Source organism: Chinchilla lanigera, unplaced genomic scaffold (genome assembly GCF_000276665.1).
Source record: "Chinchilla lanigera isolate Chin_1 unplaced genomic scaffold, ChiLan1.0 scaffold00090, whole genome shotgun sequence".
Taxonomy (NCBI): Eukaryota; Metazoa; Chordata; class Mammalia; order Rodentia; family Chinchillidae; genus Chinchilla; species Chinchilla lanigera.
The window spans coordinates 3,309,700-3,328,271 of record NW_004955491.1 but is presented as its reverse complement, the minus strand read 5'-3'; the positions used below and the strand labels follow the sequence as shown (position 1 = coordinate 3,328,271).

Below are 18,572 nucleotides of genomic sequence, written 5' to 3'. Positions count from 1 at the left end.
ATGTAAACATCTCAATCATTGTCTTTTTTTTTCCTCTTCTTAAAAATAGATTAAGAATTTAGTCATATGTAGTTGAAAACTTTCTAGTCTCTTCCAAATTTCTTTGACTTTGTCTTTCTTATTCTCCATTATCTATGCAAGTATATCCTTTTTTGGGTTTTTTTGATGCAAAAAAGTAAAACTGGAAAGAACTTTAAGAAATCATCTCTGCTGTCCTTCCTTGTCAGTGCTGGATTCTAGGAGGCTGCCTTGAAGAGTTTAGAAAATGAACATTGTCCTCTGTTATCAACACTGAATGGGAGATTGGAACTAAATTTTCACAGAGACTAGATGGATTCAGGACAGCAGTCCTCCACAAAGCCTGACTAGAACAGGACAGAACTAAGGAACAGGAGAGCAAAGAATGCTGAGAAGACAGACAAAGGTGGAGGAGAAAGGACGGTGATCCAGGTCAGCACTGTGCATGCTCAACTATAACCATGGTCCAGAGACAGCCTACGACTTGCACTCCCGAATCATCTATTGTATTCCTTATGTTTCATTCCCGAATCATCTATTGTATTCCTTATGTTTCATTCCTTATGTTCCACATTAATCAGCAAACTTCTGATTCTAATTTGGCTTTCCATGTGGGAGGGAGCCTTATGAGTGAGGTTTGGTGGTATAGACAACTGAAGTATTCAGTCCCCTCAGGGTTACATTTCTTCATTACAAATTAATAGTGGCATGGGTTTGTAATCTGACTGTCCATGTACCTTGCCTATTCAGCACATGCTGGCCAAACCATGTTTTCCCTTTAACAGTTACTTTTCTTATTTTAAATTAGCTTAATGACATTTTGATTGTAAATCACAATCTTACCGACTTTGATTATATTTGAGCTCAAACTAGAGTATGCTGATAAATCGAGTTCCACAGAAAGATTCTGACTTTGAATTGTGTGAAACTCATTAAAGTCATGTCAGATATCTTGAGAGACAGCATTTGAAACTTCTTCACATGATGTAATTTCATCTACCAGAATCTGATGCTATAAGCCAGGTTTCACTTCCTTGCTGAAACTTCAAAATCCTATGCATGGGCAAGCATTTCATCTAGACTATCCTAAGATGAAGCTACACATAAAAATCTCTGCTAAATCCTTAATATAAGTGAAGCCCAAAGTCTTTGGCTTTTTTTCCACTTTCTCATTAAAAATGAAATTTCCAAGACAGTTGAACATTATTTTTATTTTTTCAAGGACTTCTTTTCTATAGACCTTTCTCCTACAAATATAACCCCAATTATATTTCTCTTCTTCAGATCTTTCATTTTTTCTTTCCCTGAACTATGCCTACACATATTTTATACATTTTCCTTGGGTGGTAGCAACCTTATCTTGAGGTGATACTCAAAATGAGATAACGGAACAGTTTTTTAAAAACAGTGATTATATATTTTCAAAATATTCTTGTTGTATTCACAATTAATCTACATCACCTTAGATCTTTATCTGCCGTACTTGACACAATCCAGCCTCTTTCTATTAAATATGCATCTGCTCTTGACTCTGGTTTTAACTGTATAATATTACATATTGCCTTTTAATTTCATTTTTTTCTGCCTCTCTGTGTTGCTTTTTATCTCAAATTCACTTGTAGTGAACAATTTAGTAATTTACAGTAAATTTTTCAGTATCTTCAGCCTGATTATTTTTCTCATGAATGCTGTTTTTAAATTTAATAGTAAACACCTATTGCACAAAAGCAATTTGATTCAATTAAGTAATTTGTTTCAAAGTCTATTCTAAACAGTATGGAAGCCCACTAGAACTGACTGACTTCTATCTCAGGGGTAGTTTGAGTGGAAGATCCTGCTTGGATGGGTGTTTTGGGAATTATGAAGGGTGGTGTAATATAGATATAGATAGATATAGATATATTGTGTTCCTACACCGAAACAAATACATTGATGTATGTTCCTATGATACTTTTTCTCTCTCACACATGCATACATACAGATATAGATTTATAGCTAGATATAGCTATGATATAGATAAAATACAGATACAGATATAGATATAGGTGATGAATGCTTTCTTTATACTTTTTTTTTTTTTTTTTGGTTTTTCTCTGGTACTAGGAACCGAACTCACGACCTTGTGCTTGCCAGGCAGGCGCTTTTGCCGCTGAGCTAAATCCCCAGCCCCATGATGAATGCTTTCTTAATCTGAACAATTTGATGTATTTCTGGGTTGGAAGGAGAATAATAAATTACTCAGGGATAAAAGGAGGAAATAAATTATTGCCATTGATTATCTTATAATTTCATTATCAGTTTTAGAGTATATTTTCAGACATTGGTAATACCTATATCTAAAAAATTCTTTTAAAAATACCAAAGCCCAATAAATATTTTATATCCTATTTTATACTAACATCCACTTTTTTGATGTCTTTTATTAATTTGAACACTATATGCATATTTACTGCAAAATTCAAGTCATCTGTGAAATCTCTGAGATTCTATGCGGTGACTATCATTTAGGAAGTAAGTACAAAATTCTTCCATCTTGGTTGATAATAGTCTGCTAATATTTCCTATTTTTGCATTAGAACCTTATAAATTACTTTGACAGCTCTCTCCATTCAAACTCATAACTCTGTTTAATAGAGCTGAAACCTTTGTCAGTCCTTGATTATGTTTTAAGCTTCTTTTTGTAGACTTGAACATCTCACAATGTGCCGATCCTTTTAATTTTGTTGCTTTGATTATCTTACCATGCTGATGTTTTGAAACAGAAACAAAATGAAAACTGGTTTCTACATAGGCTTCAGTGGCTTCCTTCTGAAAAGAAAGATTAATCGATTTAACATTTGAGCCAACTATGGACATATGATTGTATAAAAACAGTGGAGTGAGTGTCCTGGGGGCATCCGTGTCCCTGGACTAAAACTCCTTTCTATCTCTGAAGATCAAATTTACGTCTCTCTCAGTGCCATGTTTCCTGGCCCTTGGGGCTGCCTCACCCCACCTGCTCACCTGATATTGTCTGACCTTGCTCATTCTAGCAGGAGCTCTACAAAAACTGTCAATGGCAAATCAATAAGATAACAGCACAACATTGGATATGTTACTTCCATTAGGCTTAAGTAGGAGAGTTTCTTCTGAAAAGATATTTAAAAATAGAAAAACTACTAACATTTTGTTTCCATATTTTGTATTTGAAATGAAAGGGATAACCATTTACAACATTTTTCAGTTTCATCAATATGCAATTTGCATGTTCTATTTGAAATACCTTGATATTAAAACACAAAAGTCAAGAGCTTTGTAGAAAGAAAGGCATGAATTTTTATTTCTTTCCCATCAAATGCTTTTCAATATGGTTTCAAACAAACTGTCAGCTGAACTGTGTTTTTTAATGTTCTTGTTGGGGCTAAAGAGAGCATATTGGGGAACAAGACACAGCTAAGGGTCCAGAGGACAGATTTTGCAGCACTCATGAATGTCTCTTTGTATCTATCACTCAACAAAAATGCTCTAGCTTTCATTTCTTAATTATGCTAAAGTACATATTAATGTTGCACTCTAGAGGAAATTAAAACTCTGTGGAGTGGCCTCACTTTCCTCTTTTCTCCCTCCCTCCCTCTATCCTTCCTTCCTTTCTTCCCTTCCTCCCTCTCTCCCTCTCTCCCTTTCTCCCTTTCTTCTAATGTTTTGGTAGAAAATATTTGAGACTAAAGGTGCATAAACATGGATTTTAATATTGGTTTGGGCTCTTAGCTTGGCATTTTCCTTTTTCCCTTGGTTGAATTAATTAACTCTGTTGAAGACCTATTTGTTCAGATATAAAATGGAAATAGTGATATGTGAGTCCATTTCAGTGTGGACTGAATGAGCCAATATATGTATACACATTTTGAGGTAAATATCTGATAAATACCTATGCCATTTCCTTTATTTTTATCATAATATAATGTTGCTAAATTTTTTTTTTTTTTTTTGGTTTTTCTCCGGTACCGGGAACCGAACTCACGACCTTGCACTTGCCAGGCAGGCGCTTTGCCGCTGAGCTAAATCCCCAGCCAATGTTGCTAAAATTATTGTTAGCCGTTATTTAGTCCACTATATAGGTGGTCACATATTTAGCCCAAATTCCAGTTCCAGAACCAAAATGAAAAAAAAAAAAAGACAATATGTTGCTCAAGAAAATTTAACACATAGACGGGCTTAGGGTCACAGTCTACAATATTATGCAGTGTCCCATAAAATCTATTTATTCAGCCAGTGGTCTAGGTAAATTGTAATCATAAACAATAAATAGAATCTAGAGAAATTTTTTTCAATCATTGGTGGGAAAACAATACCTTAAGAAACATACTATCTGAAATAAAAGCTGTGTATAGACACTTGTCTAAAAATATATTCCTTCAACTTCTTGGTGTAAGCTTCTTTAACATTACTTTGTGTTGTGACTTGTGTCTAAATGTCCCCTCAAAGCCTCATGTGGTCATAAGTGAGGCTTTTTCAGAGGTGGCTGGATCTAGAGTGTGTGATTGATTCATGGTGCAATGCTGGGATCAAGGACACCAGGATTAAAGGAGTGAGAGCTACCTGCCCTATGTAGCCTGGATAGATAGAGCTGTGGTCATCCCTTGTTGCTTTGCTACCTTCTCCTTGCCATGAGCTGTTCTCCTCTCCCATGCCACCCTGTCTTGGAGCCAGCTGATTATGGACTAAACTCTCTACAAAAGGTGGGCTAAATCAACCTGTCCTCCTTTAACTCTGGGTGTCTAGTATTTTGTCTCAACAATGAGAGAAAAGTAACTAACACACCTTTCATTTGCAAAGCAATAGAATTGGGTTCAAATATCGGATTTAGGGAGATAAACATTGCACAGTTATGTCGGTGGGGTGATAGAACTACACCCCAAATTTCCTAAGGTTGTGAATACAGAGTTGTGTGCTCCTTTGCCTTGATGGTGTTGCTTTCTTTGAGGAAGAACTATGTGAGAATTATGGCATTAATGTCACACCTCTGCTACACAGACATTTGGAGAAAATGTGAAATAGAGCCATGTATACCTTTTATTAAACAACACAAGAAAAAAGACTATCTTTTGACTTAGCTTTCCAAGTTCAGTCAGTCTACCTCATTCATTCAAATCACGATTAACACATGATGAAACGACATTGTGTTTGGCAATTTGACACACAACCTACCTGCATTTTCATCAGACCGAAAGATGTAAGAATGGAAAATCCTTCAATACTCAATAGGTACATCTCTGCCTCTGGTGACACAGAGAGGAATATGACCTTCAATGGAGGAAGTAAATCATTGCTAGTCTAAGACATGGATTTCTCAGTAGTCTGCCGGCTGGACTGATTGGTTCAATACATTAATGGATCCACGCTGTCCAGTTATTTGACCAAACAAATTCAGATTCTAATGTAACTAAAGTCGATGATAAGTTTTTTTTTTTTTTTTGTCTTTTTAAGACAGAGTCTCACTATGCAGCTCAGGCTGGCCTTGATCTCACTTTGTAGCCCAGGTTGGTCTCAAACTCACAAAGATCCTCCTGCCTCAGCCTCCTGGGTGCTGGGATTACAGGTGTAATCCCACCATGCCTGGATGATCAGTTTGTTTTAAATGAGAGATTATCCCTCATTGTCTGGATGGGTCTGCTTCAACTGGCCTTGGGAAAGAACTGAGACTTCCCCAAAGAATAAATTCTATTCAGGGACAGCAGCTGCAACATGCATGGGAGTCCTAGTTGCCCCTCCTGACAAAGGTCCTCATCTTGGGTGCATGCAGCTAGGCCCACTGTCACATAAACCACTGCCTCACAATACATCTGAATATCTCATTTACCATTCAGGGCCTGGATAACTGATAACACTTTGTAAGAGAACTCTACACCCCATCCTTTCCCATTCCAAAGCCTCCCTAAACAATTCTTGCTCTTTGCCCCATGTATAACCTCTGCAACAGAGGAGGAAGTATTACTCATGAAAAATATGCACACACAAAGCTTCAGAAATCACTATGAACTCTAATAATTTATGCCGTATAAGAAATAATTCTGCCAGGAGATATAAGTCATATACCAATGATTTTGTCATTATTTGAAAGTTTCAGCCTACATTTTAAGGCTAATATTAGTTAAAAGTTGTATATGAACCCATTATATTCTTATAGCATCTACCACAGTGTTAAATATTTGGTGAATGAATAACAGCACCTTTGTAATCATACTCTAGACACAAGCAAAGGATTTTATAGTAAAATTCTGTCAGTATCTTGTTTAGAAGACAAATTTTAAAAGATTATTAAATATGATAAATTAATATATTCTTTATATTATGACATTATGCAAATGGGTAGTTTTAAGAGTGACATGAAACTAAAACCAGGCAGAATTTGATGTTAGGTAGAAAAGGCTATGCCAGGAACTTGAATCCAGTTGTATTTTTGACTGTGACAACATGCATGGAAATAACCAAGAAGAAAAAAGGAATATTCATGAAAGAATATAATATAGCCATTAGCCACTTTTTCATAAATATTTTCACTTAAATATCATTATACTATTTTATCATTTTAGAAGATTAAAGTATATTTTGTTTTATGCTACCAATATTTTAATAAATACCTCTTTATTTCTAGAGTAGAGGGAGAAGTGAAGAGTATGGAATTTTGAAAAAATAGTTAAAACCTATTTTTTCAATGTTTGAAATTGGACAACAGCCATTGCTTCATTTTCACGCGATTTTATAAGTGACCAGACTGCAGATTTAAAAACCTTGGCTTTATGGCTTTGTAGAATATTGAGGTTTAACTATCTTAGATGCAACTCTGTAAACCCACACTTCTCAGAAACTAGAAGAAACCTGTTCATTAAGCACTAACAATGTTTAAAGAATATTTAGTTTTAGTGTAACTTCCATGGGGCTATAATTTTTATATCTAATTTTTGTTGAGAAAAAATTAACCATAGTATGCTGCTCAGACTGAAAACTTGAGTGAACATGCAGCCAGATAACTACAGGGAAAAAGAAGTATAAATTGCATAATTCTTAGGTATGTTTTACACTTTCACTTTTCTTTATGCTTCTTAGCTAGAATCGGTATTTATTTCAGTGAAGAAGACATTAGGAAATCATATCCTGGCTCTATAGAGTGATAAGATAGTCTCACAAAACTTCCATACATTCCTATTGTCATTATTAAGAAAACAGCTACACTCGCCGGCAGTCACTGGCACTCACAAAATAAAATGTCAGAAGAAAATCACGTCCCTCATCACACTATAAGGGGTCAGTGTTTTTTAATGTCTCACATCCAAGCTCAACAAGTCTGCAACCTGAAAAAGCCAGTAGCACCCTGTTAATAGAAGTCAAGCTATCCTTGATACACCTGAGGTTACCAAAAGGCTGAGAGACAATTACTCTAAATAAATGTTACCTTAATATTTACTTATCAGTCAGAAAGATTGGATTTGACCAACGGCCTCTCAGAAAGTGCATTTCTGGTCATGCACCACAGACAAAGGAAATGATAAGAGAGAAAACTGACTCTTGTGGTGGTTGAAGAGATAGAGGCAGGTATGGACCATTCTGGGGTTACTGCTGTCTCTCTACGTGTTCAGACTTTCTTTTCTGTTGGAAAGAAAGGATTATAAAGTAGATTTGCATTTTAGCCTCAGTTTTCTCTTGTAGTTAGAGTGGCTCTCAGCCTGTTTACCCATCCCTTTGAGATCTGTTTTCCAAAATGAAGATAATAAAAATCCACTCTGCATGACTTTGAAAGTTAAATGAGATGAAACATCTAGAATGGTATGGGTCAAGAGATCTGGATGGAAATCATGGCTGTACCTTCTCATCTACCTTCTCACAGCAGGCAAATCCCTGTTCTCTTTTCTCTCCTGGGACCTATTACATGCCCCTTTCTTTCTCTATATTTAACCTAGTCCTCTCCAAAACCCTCTCTCAGTTTATGAGCTTACCATTCCCTCATCTTTAAAAATATCAAAAATTGCCTAAACCTTGGCTTTTGTTCTGCTTTCTGTGTAAGCAGCTCTCCTGTTTTGCCATTCCTTTACCAGCAAACTTCTTGAAAACTTTCACTTGCTGTTGTTTTTCTCTGCGAATTATTCAGTGACCTCCCAACAGTGAATACCAGGACCAGTTTCCTCTCTTAGACACTCACAGGCCACATCTCAGGTTTCTTGCTTTTTTCATTCATTTATTGATTGGTACAACACTCATCTCCCATACCTTCCCCACCGCAAAACTTCTCTAATCTGATTCTCTTCCCACATCTTCAATTGTCTCAGTTACTTTTCTCATTGCTGAGACAAAATACCCGACATCCGAAGTTAAAGGAGGAAAGGTTTATTTAGTTCACAGTGTGTAGAGGTTTCAGTCCATCAGCGGCTGGCTCCAAGGCAGGGTGGCATAGCAGACAAGCATCGAAGTGAAGAAACAGTGGGGTGCAGAAGGTAGAGAAACAACAAGGGAGACCCATGGCTCTTTCTATCTCTTGTATCTTATCCAGGTTACTCAGGGCGGGTAGCAGTCACACCCTTAATCCTAGTACCCTTGACCCTAACACTGCACCATGAATCAATCCCAGGTGCACACACTCTAGATTAGCCACTTCTGAAAAAGCCCATCTAAACACATCTAACACGGCTCATCAACTTTCAGTCCTGTTTGTTAGCTTCATCCTCTCACTTAATACCCAAATAGGTAGGTCTTTATTTTTGGTCCTGGACATATAAGAATATTGCATTTTCCCCTGCTGTACAGTTAGGCATTGTGACTATTTAGATCTAAAATGTCCTCCCAAAGTCCCACTGTTCAGAGGCAGGGGCTTTTGAAAGGTGATTGGATCATAGGTGTTATTCTCATCTGAGAAGCAATCCATTGTATGCGTTTGTGACTGACTATGTGTTAGGTGGTGGGCCTGGTTGGAGGTAAATCACTGAGCATATGACTTGAAAGGATGCATTCTTGTTCCTTGATTTTTTTCTCTCTCTGCTTCCTGGGTGTCACAAGTTTTGCATCTTTCTTCTCCCCTGCCTTTCCACCATGCCATTTCTTTCTTAGAGCCAGCTGACCATGGAGTGAACCCAGTGGAACCTTAAGCCAATATAAACTTCTCTCCTTCAATGTACAGGTGTTGGTATTTCATCCCAGCCACAGGAAATTCACTCATATAGGCATGGCAAAGCATGTGACTTGCTTTGGTTCATACAATATGGGCACATGTTTTATGTTTCTTCCTGACTTCAGTGTTTACTCTTCAGAGCTGCTTCCACTCTTGCTATAGTAATCATGCAAGTGTAATAAAGCAAAGACAGATTGGGAAGCTGAAGCAAAGGCCAGGAGGCTTTTATGAGAAAAATATAAACATTTGTTTTCTCACTGAGATTGATCAGTTTTGCCTGTGTATCCTCTTACTTTTTAGTCTAAATACTAGAATATAGAGCATCAGGATTATGGTGACACTCTTACTTCTTTAATTTTATTTTAGTTGCTGGGTATGTTTAAATTTTAGTGAAGGAAAAATTTAATTCATTAAAGTTTTGGTATCAAAAGGATTTTATCCTATGGGTCATCATTGGTACACATGAACACCTCCATCTCAGTGTCACCCCTTCACACATTAAGGCTAAGTGACTGCCAGCTTTCAGAATTTTCTTAATAAGTAGCCCTGCAAGATAAACCTTAGAACTGGTGCCCAGTTTTTCAAGTTAGCAACTTGAATCACCCTTGAATTTTCTTTTGCCTTTACCCTGAATGTATAAGCAATCACAAATCCTGTTGATTCTTCCATTTATCTTTAAAAACAAATCCTTCCTCTTCTCCTTGCCCTAGTGCCAGGCAGGCTCATTGGCACTAGGACTTATTGGCTCAATGGCAGGCTCATTGGCATGCTGTGACATTGTCAGATGGTCTCTTTGTACCACTTCTCCTTCCTTACTCTATTGTCCATACAATAGTCAGTATGCACCTCTTGAAGTCATTCCCTCTTTCTTTTTAGTAGAACCCTCAACTATGAGACCCAGAGAGATCCTGGAATCACCTCTAGACTCTTGATCACACACCCTGTACTCCAGCTACTCGGACTTCACTGTTCCTTTCTTAGTAAATTCTGTGCTTCTTGTACTCCATCTAAGCATCAGTGAAAAAAAATGACATCCCTCACTCGCTGAAGATCCTCTATGCCATACTCTCCATATTTAACTTTTAGAATTCTTCCCATCTTAGATTGAGCATCTCATTTCTTGATGCATAGGAAAGAGTCAATATTTGCTAATTCTTCTTCCCATTTTTTCAGTTGAGAATCTTATTGATCCCTATCCATACTGTGCAAATAACCTGTAATTTTCCATGCTGCCACTCTATCTCTTTCACCTGCAGGGTCTCCCACATAGATTCCAGCTGCATGGGTGAGGAATATTTCTAGGTTTAATTTCTTAATTTTATCCTGTAGTTATTAGTCACCTGCCTGCCTCATTTAATTACACCTTTCAATTCTACACAATGATTAGACCCTATAATTAAAGAGGTAAATGATTATCTTTTGATTAAATACTGATTAGTCACAATAAATTTCATCTCCTGAAAACAATCCTTAGTTGAAATCAGCTGATGTTTTCATTTAAATTGTCATAAGACTTAAACAGCATGGCTTCCTAGAATACACAGCACAAACTTGGAAAATTCATTTGCTTGATAACTGCACCAAAGCTTAGAAGTTTTTGCTCAAAATAGGTTATAAGGTGCAATGTCAGAGTCATATTTTTTCTGTCCTCTGGAAGCCACTACATCACAGTTTACTAACATCAAAGTGTATTGAATTTTATACAGTTTACTTTTCAGGCAAAAATTGAGAACATAACTCCTTTACAATAGATACAAAATATAATAGTAAACTACTCAAAAGGATGGATAATTTATATGTCTTCTTTCTAAAAGAAAAGCAATAAATGTGTGACTTATGAGAACTGGCCTACATTGAGAAATTTAAAAAATGAAACTCTGGAAACTATAAACATCATTAAATTTAGTAAGAAAAAGAGGAAACACACCTTGATGTCTTTGCAATTAGATAAATCTTTACATGAGCAGGGTATAAATGCTTCAGCAGGAGGTTCTTAATTAGGAAGCATACAATTTGTAAAATAAATATACAACCACAGTTCATTTCAGGATATACAAATAAGTGCTCTAAAAATAAGCTAATAAGTTTTGTCCAAATATGGAGAAACAGTTTAGTGATCTAAAAACATTTGGGTTGCTAAGACTTTGCTCATGTAGAATCTAACACAACACTCATTGTCAGATTTGTCAAATTCAGGATCTTAAGGTTCTCATTTCAGATGTACATCTTGTTGTTTAATGATTTTCATGTTTCATAGGTTCAGATATTACATTTGTGGTTCTGAGGATAGAAATATAAAGCATGTTAACATCGTTTCCTCAGTGTAGTTAGAACGGATTTCATCATTCCTAAATTGATATGACTTATTTTAAAGAGCCTCTTCTATGTCTAATGGAGTGACTCGGGTTTGTGTAGTCTCTATGTCTTTTATAAAGTTGATTAAGAGCAATTGAATTAATAGTCACATTGAAAGACTAGATATGATGATGAATGACAAAATCATTTTAAAGTCAATTCCATTTTAAAATTTATAAGAGTAATAGGGAAAATATTGAAAGTCGTATATTACAATCCTTATAAAAGCTCTGAGAAGCCAATAATGAGTGATTCTACATTTGCTCACTAATGGTACAAATAAACATCTATCAAAACAAAAATGAGAGCCATCTGCACAGCAACTTTTTTTGTGAACTGTCTTTAAAACAATAGAAACCCAAACTAACTATGGAGGGTAAGGCTCTTAAAATAAAGAATAACATTTTAAGTGCATAGCTATTACAAACCCATTTGATATTCATTTTAATTGCAATGACTATAATGAATATACTTTGTATTCCAACAGATGTCAAAAGTACTTCTACAGAAGTTCCAATATAATTCAGTCTTAGTTAAGAATGACTGAATGGATATTTAAAGTTGAATGTTGCCATGAAGGAGCAAGAAAAATCCAATTACAGCAAACGTTAGCTCCTTAAAACAACAAATTAAAGATTTTTATTAAATTGTCTTCTTTCCCTTTCTGACATAGGCAGAATATTGTAATATGCAGAATGTGCTGCATCAACCACTCTTTTCGTTGCATCAGCTGTTCTGCAGATTGTTCAGCTTGGAAAATAGAAAATGGGAGCATGGAAAATGAGTCAGAAGGGGAGGCTGAAATTCACTTTACAATATCTAGAGGCCGTTGTGGCATGGATGAAAAATACTATCAAACCAACACACTTTAGCTGTAGGATAGTAATTATGTACTCCATTTTATTCCAGTCAGTCAAACAAGCCCTTGTATCCTCTCTAATATTCTCTTACATGAAGGACGACCACCTTCAATTCCAATGTGAGAGGTCATCATGCATAAACTAAAGACAGTGTTTCTCAATTGCAACTCACACAATTACTTATGGATGTTTGTGAAAAACAGCCATCCCTGAGCCCCAGCCAAGTTCTACCAAAGCCCGACAGCAGGGCCACGGAGCCAGCCTCGTGTTGAGGACCCCAAAGATCCCAATTCACACTTCTCCCTTGAAACAACTGTCTGAAGGTTGGACAAGGTAATACTGAAGGCTATATTTTACTCACACTAGGGAATAGTAAGAACAAAGGCTGTGTGAATGAAAGACTTTGATACGCGTACTGTGTCCCAAAAGATAAGCAGTGTACAGTGAACTTATTTTCAATACAAGTAATTTAAGCACAATAATAATCTACACACGTTTGGCAATACAAAGAAAAGAGTGTATTTTTGTGCAGGCTAAAAATTCATTCTTGGTTTCAATCTGGTAGTTCTTCCCATACAAAGGGTTTCTGGAGGTTCAAGAAAAGTCTGTTTACAGTATATTAGAAAATGTAAGAAACACTGTTGTAAAACAAGTTCATCTCGTGTGTCCTGAAGCTTTGTATATACCATGCTATGAAAAGGAGAGTGATAGCTGTGTGGGGCTTCCTGGTGGCTGGAAGGAGGAGCCTGCACGTTAGGACATCAGTCAGGGAAGGAAGGAGCTGAACCCCAAGACCAGGAGCACTAAGGTGAGCTGCCTTCTCACCTTCCACTTTGTTCCCCAGGTGCCTAAACTACACCTTGAACTTCCTGGGGTGCCACATTGTGTTTCTTTTTTAAGCCACAAGAGCAAACTACAGTGATAAAAAATTAACGAGTTTAACAGAACAGAGGAACAGAAGAAAGAAAATAAAGCTAAAGGTACCAAGTTGGTTTGTGGTCAGCTATTTGCCACCACCCCAGAATGGAGGATTCGTAACAGATCTGTGAGCAGAGCCTCTGTAAGGACCACTCAGCAGGGAGCCCTCACTCCTGAACAGAGTGAAGACAAGCTGGTGAGACTTATCAATGGCTCCTCCTAGCCTTGGTTTCCCATAATCCTTAGCTGACACTACCTAGCCCTGGAAACAAGATCTAGTATAAAGAATTATGAGAAGTGAAGGGCAACAGAAAATCTGCAGGGCTGTGAGTACCTTACAGATTTCCCTTTTCCCAACACAGCTCACAGAGGGATCAAGTAGCTGTCTCCAGATCACTTTGGTGAGCATCACCTCATCAGATCTTTGTGTTTATCTGCATAAACTCCCCAACAAAATTCAACAGAGAGGTTTCTTTCTTTCTTTTTTTTTTTTTTTTTTTTTATGGTCACTAGTCCTATTACTACCTCATTTAACTTTATTATTTCCTACAGGTCCTATCTCTAAATACAGTCACTTGGAGTGGAGAGGGGGGCTGGGCTTCAACATTTGAACTTTGGGGGAACACAGCATATACCACAGCACTCATTACAAATGCAAATTCTCGAGCCCACCACAGATCTACTCAAAGACATAGGCAATGAACACTGTGTTTTCTTAACCTCTGCAGCCTTTTCTGATGAACATGAAAGGCTTAGAAGCATTGGGCTCCAGGATGGAGTCTCAGCCCTCACTACAGCATTTACTTTCCTCCGTGTCTATATCCATCACCTTATTTCTTACAGCACTTTCACATGGATTCCCTCCTTGGCTGGGCTGGGCTAACTTTCACTAGGACCCGAGGATCATTCGTATGATTTATCTGTCTTCTAGCTCATTTTTTGGTCACTAACCTGAACCTGTCTTTCTATCTCATGGATGGCACATTACCCCAACATCCCAGCCTCAATCATTTTTTTCCCAAACAACAGGAGGACTCATTTCTGAATCAAGAATTTCCACATTTCACTCTTAGAGTCTTTAGGATAAGCTGCTTGTAATCATAACACAAGATTTTTGCATGCAAGAAGCAATAAACACGTCATAATATTACTTATTGTTTTATTTCTGTAAGCCATCCCCCAGCAATACGGGTTCTATGTCAGCATTCATTTTGGGCATCAAATAGCCCGTTCGCTTCTGGCACAGCACAATGTCACTTGGAAAGTTGCTTAATAGTTTTCAAAACTCAATATACTGTTTTCTACTTATGTCCTTAAATGAATCAGATCCTGTAAGTACTTAATGTATTACGCCATCAAATTCCCAACATTTCCCCTGAAACAGGCAACATGATCTTTGCTTGAATAGAAAACAACACTGGAAACTGAAACTTCAGACCAAGGGATCTATTGTCCAGTAAACGTGGTGAGGTGGTTAGTAATATTATATTGTATTCTTGAAAACTACTAGGCAGCTGGAGTTTCAGAGCTCTCACCATAAAAGATAAGTAATATATATGATAATTACTTTGGTTTAACCTTTCAGTAGTGTATATATATATATAAATAAATGTGATCTGCATGGGAAATATGCACAACTTTATGAATTAAGACCATTTTTTTTAAGAAAAGAATTTGACTCTCAGTATCCATACCTAGAAAATGGGAAGGCTTTAAATTATAAAACCCTATCTTCTTGACTCAGAGTACATGCTTAGTTTTGTGGTTCAGGCCAAAGATGTAGTATTCAAGCCTCATCTTGAATCTAGTACCAGGACCCCCTTAGCACATGGGCCTTTCCTGCAATAAAGTTATTTCCAACATAACCTTTGGGACTCCTGGATTTTATACACCCCCCAGACAGATTTGCACACACGTGTGTATATGCCTATAACACATATATGCACACATATACACACACCTCAAAGCACTGCTAAAAGTGGCCACTGTGAAGAAATTCAGGTTGGGTTTCTTGAGACAAACTGATACCATTAAATGACTTTAGACTACAAAGCTCTACTTTAGACTACAAAGAGCTCTAAACTCCATCACTGATCTATATGTGATTTACTTTTAGACACTCTTTAAAACACTTTCATCTTTATATTAAAGACACCTGAAAATTCAAAGGGATTTACTTGAAAATTCACAAGAAGTTCTGACAAACTCTTGCCCAAAGAACTAGTGTAGGGAGTAGCTGAAGCTGGAAATTGGCCACCTACGTGGGAGCAACGCAAGGCCAGTCAGAGAAGGAAGAGTGCCTAATGCAATCAAGCTATGTCAGTCCTGAAACACCTTGCCCGAGACAATTCCAGTCATTAGTCACTAGGTAATATTATGTTATGTGATATTAACTTCGTCAAATGTATAAATAAATGCCCCTACAGCCACTGAGCAGTTCCATTCCTTCCATCAGGAGAGAGAGGGTTCCACCTGACCTCAGCTTTTCTCTCTTATCTTTATGTCTTCATCCTCTCACTTCTTTTCTCCAGGAACATCAAGATCTGTGCTGGTTCATGGCAAACTAGTGATAATTAAGCACTAGGAACACACACACACGTGCGCAAGTGCACACACATGTGTATGATATATGCACATACTCTTAAAAAAATCCATAAACCTAAAATAATGGAATTCTTTAAAAATTGTACATCCATAGCTTCATAAAATAATGGAATTCCTTAAAAATTGTACATCCATAGCTCCACTGCTCCAGAAAACAAGCCAAAATGATTATATGTTGCTTCTTTATAGCCATCTGCTACAGGGAAAGCTGGACTGTAAGATAATAAGCAACACCCGTTGGATTGTTTTGTCCATTCCAGACATAGGTGAGATAGTCATTAAAAGTAACATTCCATTCGTCGCCTACCTGGGGTGTTCAGCAGCCTGGACATCTTGCAGAAATAGGAGACGTACTGCTCACAGTACTCAGCACTGCTGGTGATGGCACTGATCTGGTCCATCGAGGCACTGTAGACGAGCTGGGTCACCGAGTATTTTTCTGGGGTGTAACCGACCACAGTCGTTGGCATCTGCAAGTCGTGTGACACGATGGTCCACACTTTGTCCTCTGCAGGCAGAAAAAAGAAGAGGACAATGGCTCCTTAGGATGTGATGCTTCTTCAAATGTCAGGAAATCACCGAGCTCTACTTTAACTGGTATTTCCACTGAACTGGTGTAGAACAGCGTTAAGGGTAGAAATTCTTAAAGTGATCTTTTGCCTTTTTGTATACCTGAGTTCTGCTTGGAAGAACAAAGTAGAAAAGTTATATTTTTTATTAAAAATAAATGAAGATACCTTCTGAAAATGAAACAGAAAAGAGCTTGTATGTCTGGTTGGTGTTCTAATGTCTGCAGATTGAATATGAGGTCAAATATGTTCGAATTCCAGCCTAACTTTGGGGTCCATCTGTTCTCCTGCAGGGAAATAAGATTTGCTCTTTGATAAGTGAACTATGCCTTCTGAAGACACTGGGTCTTCCTGCGTGCTGTTTGTTCTAATTAGAATATACACCCTTCATCTTGTCAACAGCTGTTTCTTCTATCCTAACCTTTCAGGCAAAATTAGATGTTACATGATCTGTTATTGAAATGCTCTATACATGGGGAATAAAGCAAATGAATACTTATCTTGGTGTTTTGGACTCTGACTCTTTCATTGTGAGAAAGAAAAGCATCTATAAGATTAGGGTAAATGAAGACTTGGTATAAATTTTAATTTTAATTAGAAGGCTCACATGAACCTAAGATTTTGTTTAAATGTAGACATATAGCCTAAATCTGTACCTCAAAAAAGATTCAGAAAAGATCCAAAGCTTAGCATCAGATTGCCATCACTAAACGTTATTTTCCATTAAGTGAGAACAAAGATTTCCAGAGAAATGTAGTCCTAGAGCTGAAAATACATACAATGAAAGAGGAACCAGAAAAATAGCATGGCAGAAACAAACAAGCTACTGGAGACCGAGGCAGTTCAAAAACCCCCAGAGCCAAAGAAGGAATAATTTTGATGTCAAGGAGAATTTCCTGCAGTGGATTAACCACATTGAGTATGTTTAAGGTCGTAGTTTATTAAACTGAAAACAATTAATTTTGAAAGATCCTGGATAATAAACTTATTTTGAGTACTGATGAATACAGGCAGAAGATCAAGCATTCAGTCTGTCATTTCTGTATGAGTTGTAACACAAGTGAAAACTCTCTTTGTGGAATTATTTCAGCCCATAAATGATAGAATAAAAGTCTGCTCATCTCATAACCTATGTGAATAGGATGGAAACAACCCCTAATAATGGTTGTCACTATAACCAAAAGAGAAGCCAGCGATGATGCATTCTGAATGGGAGACGCAGGTAACACTGCACCTTTTGCAGAAATGGAAACAAAAATCAAGCTTGCATGTGGCCAGGCTTCCAGATGCTACTACTGGTTTCTAGGAAATATGCCGGACATGGGAACTTGTCAAAAGGCACCAAGGGGAAGGAATCTGCGAATTCTGTGGTGTGAGAAACTGCGGATCAGTCTCATTTTTTCAACTGTTAAATGGCAAAGAAAGAGGGGGAAGGAGGAAGGCATGGGACAGTAGGATAATCCCTGCATCCTCTAAGATCTTCCATCCCCGCCTCTGGCACAGCACGTTTCTGTGTTCTGTGTTCAGCATGTTTCTCTCCCATTTTCTTTTTTGGACTCAGAGAATACAAGCCCAGTTATGGTGCCTGCACCAGCATGTATTTTCTATGGGGTGGTTATTTCAGTCTGTTTGCAACTGGCGTCCTTCAGTTCTTCTGGCATGCATGGCAAAGGGGACCCTACCTATTCTATTGATCCTGCCTCTGTCTGACCTGATTTCAACAAACTCTCATTTATATTTCAATCTTCAGATTTACCATCACTTCATTAAAAATATACTGGTTAAGTTAGGTAAATTCTACCTCATTTCTGCTACAAGAAGCATCTGGCAGAGAACTACCAGATGTTTGACATGACTCCAAATCTATCTAGAGCACTTGGTTCCTAGCAGTACCCAGAACTCTCTTTTTAACCCATGACAGACTAGTGTTGTAACCTGATCCATCTTTTTTTTTTTTTTTTTTTTTTTTTTGGAATCGAACTCAGGACCTTGCACTTGCCAGCTAGGTGCTTGTGCCACTGAGCTATATCCCCAGCCCTCAACTTCTTTATATAAATCAATTACAGATACAGATGTAGACATTAACCACTCAGATGCTCATCTTAGAAG

General features: G+C 37.4%; 1 protein-coding gene across 1 annotated transcript in view; it reads right to left on the bottom strand.

Moving 5' to 3' along the window:
• Positions 1-18,572, bottom strand: part of Cntnap2 (contactin associated protein-like 2) — a 1,999,509-nt gene that overhangs the window by 654,239 nt on the left and 1,326,698 nt on the right. Inside the window, exon 13 of the mRNA XM_005404887.2 lies at positions 16,202-16,402. Within this exon, the coding sequence (XP_005404944.1) occupies positions 16,202-16,402 (201 nt within the window). The remainder of the gene's footprint in view (positions 1-16,201; positions 16,403-18,572) is intronic.